Source organism: Dipodomys ordii, unplaced genomic scaffold, assembly GCF_000151885.1.
Source record: "Dipodomys ordii isolate 6190 unplaced genomic scaffold, Dord_2.0 Scaffold197, whole genome shotgun sequence".
NCBI classification, from domain to species: domain Eukaryota; kingdom Metazoa; phylum Chordata; class Mammalia; order Rodentia; family Heteromyidae; genus Dipodomys; species Dipodomys ordii.
The window spans coordinates 2,104,756-2,107,363 of NW_012267413.1; the positions used below are offsets into that span (position 1 = coordinate 2,104,756).

General features: G+C 44.5%; 1 protein-coding gene across 2 annotated transcripts in view; it reads right to left on the reverse strand.

The window, feature by feature from the left end:
* Trim13 (tripartite motif containing 13) overlaps positions 1 to 2,608 on the reverse strand; it is a 42,530-nt gene that overhangs the window by 9,021 nt on the left and 30,901 nt on the right. For both annotated transcript variants that reach the window (XM_013034851.1, XM_013034850.1), the window contains one exon: positions 2,232 to 2,330. In XM_013034851.1, coding sequence (XP_012890305.1) covers positions 2,232 to 2,330 — 99 coding nt within the window. The remainder of the gene's footprint in view (positions 1 to 2,231; positions 2,331 to 2,608) is intronic.

Sequence of the window (2,608 nt, forward strand, 5' to 3'; positions counted from 1 at the left end):
AAAAAAAAAAAAAAAAAAAAGAAAACAAAAACATAGTAGCCTGACTCATAGTTTCTCATTGCTTATGTTTCTGTATTTTAATGTTTAGATTAAAACTTTACATAGTTCTGATTATTTCCTTAGATAATTCCCTTAATTGTACTACTGGGTCAAGGAAAGCTCTTGAAAAATTTTCCAAAGTTTTCTGCAGAAATAAAACACCATAAACTCTCATGTGAATGTCCCAGCTCTCCATGTAATTCCTCAACAAAACCATATTTTTATGAAGTTTAGTAAAAACTAACAACAGGCCAGGAGCTATCACTCTCATAATCCCAGATACTAGGGAAGCAGAGATTAGGAGGATCACAGTTTGTGGACTGCCTGCACAAAAAGCATGGTCTCATCTCAACCAAAAAAGCTGTTATCATTGCAGCATTGCTGGAAGCATATATAGGAGGATCAAAGTCCAGAGTGATCAGGGTAAAAATAACTAAAGCATCCAAGCACTGGTAGCTTACAGTTGAAATCCTAACTACTCAGAAGGCTGAAATCTGAGGATTGTGGTTCAATACCAGCCCAGGAAAGGAAAGTCCATGAGGCTCTAGCCTCCAATTAAGTATAAAGAAGAAAACAAAACAAAAATTGAAGCGGAGCTGTGACTCAAGTGAATACTAGCCTTGAACAAAAAAGCTCAGGGGAGGAGCTGGGAAGGTGGCTCAGTGGTAGAGCGCTTGCCTTGCATGCCTGAGGCCCTGGGTTTGATTCCCCAGCACCATATAAGCAAAAAGAAAAAGGCCGGAAGTGGCGCTGTGGCTCAAGTGGTAGAGCACTAGCCTTGAGCTGAAGAACTGAGGGACAGCACCCAGGCCCAGAGTTCTAGGCCCCATGATCGGACCCCAAAAAAAAAAAGCTCAGGGGACGGTGCCCAGGCCAAGTTAAAGCCCCCCAGGAGAAGTGTGCGTGCACACACACACCAAAAACAAAAAAAAAACTAAAGCAAAGACTGGTCATATGGCTCACATGGTATAACAACACATGATAATCAGCAAGAGGCACTGAGTTCAAATGTTAATAACACCAAATCAAAAGAGGAGTAAGAAAAAAAGAGATGTACTCATTCTGACTTATGAAATGGTAATCTGTCTGTAGAATGCCTTAATAAGATAATTTTTTTAAAGAGGTAGTCAGGTGACCTATCATAAATGTGTAGAATAGAGAGGGCAGGAAGACCAGGAGGCAGGTTACAAAGTCAGCTGCTACACAACAGCACTAGATTATTTAGGGAAAGAGAGCCTGAAGAAATGTGTATTAAAAGCCAGGCGCTAGTGGCTCGTGCCTGTAATACTAGCTACTCAGGAGGCTGAGATCAGAGGATGGAGGTTTAAAGCCAGCCCAGGCAGGAAAGTCTGAGACTCCCGGGATCTCCAATAAACCACTCAGAAAGCTAGAAGTGGTGCTATGGCTCCAGTGGTTAGCCTTGAGCTGAAGAGCCTAGGGACAGCGCCCAGGCCCAGAGTTCAAGCCACACAACAGATAAATAAAATGTATATTAAGGCCTGGCACAGGTAGCTTACACCTGTAACCCTAGCTACTCAGGAGGCTGAGATCTGAGGATTGCAGATCAAAGCCAGCCTGGGCAGGAAAGTCTGTGAGACTCTTATTTTCAATTAGCCACCAGAAAACTGGAATTGGAGCTCAAAGTAATAGAGCACTAACTTTAAGCAAAGAGCCCAGGGGTAGCACTTAGGCCCTGGTTCAAGGCCCATGAACAACAACACAAAATATAGCTAAACTCCATGGTAGTGTTTGCCTAGCTTTCCCTATACTATACACTCCATCTCCAACCCCACAAAAATTAACTTTCAAACATGTTATCTTCCAGGTGTGCAAGAAAGAAGTATTAATCAACAGGCCATCAAATTCTAGAATGGCTTTGTAAATAAATTTTTGCTCCTAAAACGCCTTATCCATAGTCATATAGTCCTGAGAGAAAAAAAATTTTCTTTAATGTTGCTGGAGCTTCTTTGCAATCTTTTTCTAAATATGAAACGTCTAACACCATTGCCATATAAAGACTGACAAGTACGTGTGTGTGTTTTGACAGAATATGAAAAGACAAAAGATCACCAACGAAAGAAGTGGATGGAACAAATATACTCTACACAACATTCAATTTGGAAAGATGCTGGGCGTAATAAACCGGCTGCTTTCTCTTAACATGAGAGACAAAGAAAGGTAGTATAGTTTACCTCCGTCCCCAGCAAGCAGGTGTTTTCGGCAGGGTTACTATTTCCCAGGGCAGAGCAATCAGGGTTTCTTTCTCGTTGGGGCTGACAAGCTAGAGGCCGCTACGAGGAGAGAAAGAGGTGTCAGGCACCGGATCTGTTTTCTTAACCCTTAATTTCGGCCCCACATACAAACCAGACAGCACGGACGTAAAGGGAGTAGGCTGGAGGCCTTTGTGCCCACAACGTGTCGCTAGGGCGCCATCCCGCGCGGGCTCGGGTTCCTTCTCGCCTTTTCCAGGCGCTGACGGCGGGCCCGGCCAAGCGCCTCTCCCGGCAGACGCCCCTGGCCCACCGGGCACGGGTGTGGGCGGCCGGCGCGCCCCCGAGACTGGAGCTCC